Source organism: Homalodisca vitripennis, chromosome 5 (genome assembly GCF_021130785.1).
Source record: "Homalodisca vitripennis isolate AUS2020 chromosome 5, UT_GWSS_2.1, whole genome shotgun sequence".
NCBI classification, from domain to species: domain Eukaryota; kingdom Metazoa; phylum Arthropoda; class Insecta; order Hemiptera; family Cicadellidae; genus Homalodisca; species Homalodisca vitripennis.
Window position 1 is genome coordinate 119,578,825 of NC_060211.1, and position 1,682 is coordinate 119,580,506.

General features: G+C 44.7%; 1 protein-coding gene across 1 annotated transcript; it reads left to right on the top strand.

Annotated features, from left to right (window-relative positions):
- The first annotated feature begins 286 nt into the window (after window positions 1-286).
- Window positions 287-826, top strand: LOC124363593. Its single transcript, XM_046818851.1, has one exon. The coding sequence runs from the start codon at window positions 287-289 to the stop codon at window positions 824-826; it is 540 nt and encodes a 179-aa protein (XP_046674807.1).
- The last annotated feature ends 856 nt before the right edge of the window (window positions 827-1,682 follow it).

The window sequence follows — 1,682 nt, forward strand, 5'->3', positions numbered from 1 at the left end:
CACAAGGTTCCATCTTAGGCCCGGATCTCTGGAACGTCACGTACGACAGCCTCCTTAGGTCCAAAATGCTGGAGGAAACGGTTTTAGTTGGGTACGCGATGACATCTCAGCCCTAATTGCTGCACGCAAGGTTGAAATGGCCCAGCTTAAACTGAACCAGGTCATGCGAGTCGTTAACAGAAGGATGGAAAATCACGGCCTGTCGCTCGCTTTGAACAAAACAGAGATCGTGATTTTGACTTAGAAACGAATCGACACCGTCGTCCCATTAAGAGTGGGAGATGTAATGGTCCAGACCACGCGAGCCGCAAAATACCTTGGTGTCTTGTTGGACAATAAGCTGACTGGGAGGGACCAGATTTTCCGTACAGCAGACAAGGCCTCTAAGATGGTAACTCATCTTAGGAGGCTCATGGCAAACTTCCGCGGTTCCAAGTCCAGCAGGAGAAGACTGTTAATGTCTACAGTCCAGTCCGTGCTTCTTTACGGGGCTGAGGTGTGGGCAGACGCACTAAATATTGAATTTTATCGGATACGGATCGCCCGGGTACAGCGTTTAGCGGCGCTCCGGACGTGTTCCGCCTACCGTACAGTGTCTGAGCCTGCCGTCCTGGTTATTGCTGGAGTCATCACCGTCAAGCTTTTGGCAGGGGAGAGGAAGGCAATTTATCAGCGACAAGGCGAAATCGGCAAGGACACTGCAAGGCCTGCGGAGCGCTCTCGTACGTACCACCAATGGCATAAGAGCTGGCAAACAAGACACCCGTGGTCGTTGGACTGCCATTCTTATCAAACAAATCCATCCGTGGGTACAATGGCGGCATAGCGAGGTGGATTACTACCTCACAATGTTTTTGAGTGGTACGGCTACTTCCGGTGGTACCTACACCGAATGGGCAAGGCCGTTTCGCCGGATTGCATTTATTTTTCAGGCGTTCCTGACGACGCGGAACACACTTTCTTCCGCTCCCCGCGTTGGGATAGGCTCCGCCTTAAAGTGACTCAAATTTTCGGTATGATTTCGGTGGACACGGTCTGTGACCGGACGTTGGAGGGCGAGGACTACTGTTGCTGCTGGTCCAGCTGTGCACAGGGTATACTCCGCGCTAAAAAGAGTGATCTGGACCGGAACGAGGGACAGATCAAAGATCCGAACGGCAAGATAGGTGCGAGACCTCTGAGCGTAAGCCAAAATTAGGCCTATCCCGAATTTTAAAGCTATAAGCGGTTTCCAGGCTAGAATCCAAAGAGTATAGGAGGTTTTTAGTGGGTATTCTACATAAGAAGAGTCCTACACTACAGGCTGGCCACCTGTGTGCGCAAAAGCATTTTCCTGACTCTCCCTCAAAAAAGACTCAATATCTTGTAAATTTCTAATCTTTTTTTAATTTTATTTTCATCTATGAAATGTATGGTGCATTATTAAATAATTTAGGAATTTGATTAATAAATAAAATAAATTATTTTCGGACTCTAACACTAGTAAGACTTTAAACTTTTTTAAACTACACTTTCAAATTTTCTATTAAATTTTTAGCATTGATCTAAAAAAATTTGAAATGAAAAATTTCATAATTTAATAATAAAAAAATCATGTTTAACATAATACAATCTTAAAATATTTCTATCCTATCAGTAAAGTATTGACTAATTAAGTATATGATGTATTTTTGAAACTGGTA

Coding starts and splice junctions, on each gene's coding strand:
- LOC124363593 (XM_046818851.1), top strand. CDS start 287: ATGGTCCAGACCACGCGAGCCGCAAAATACCTTGGTGTCTTGTTGGAC.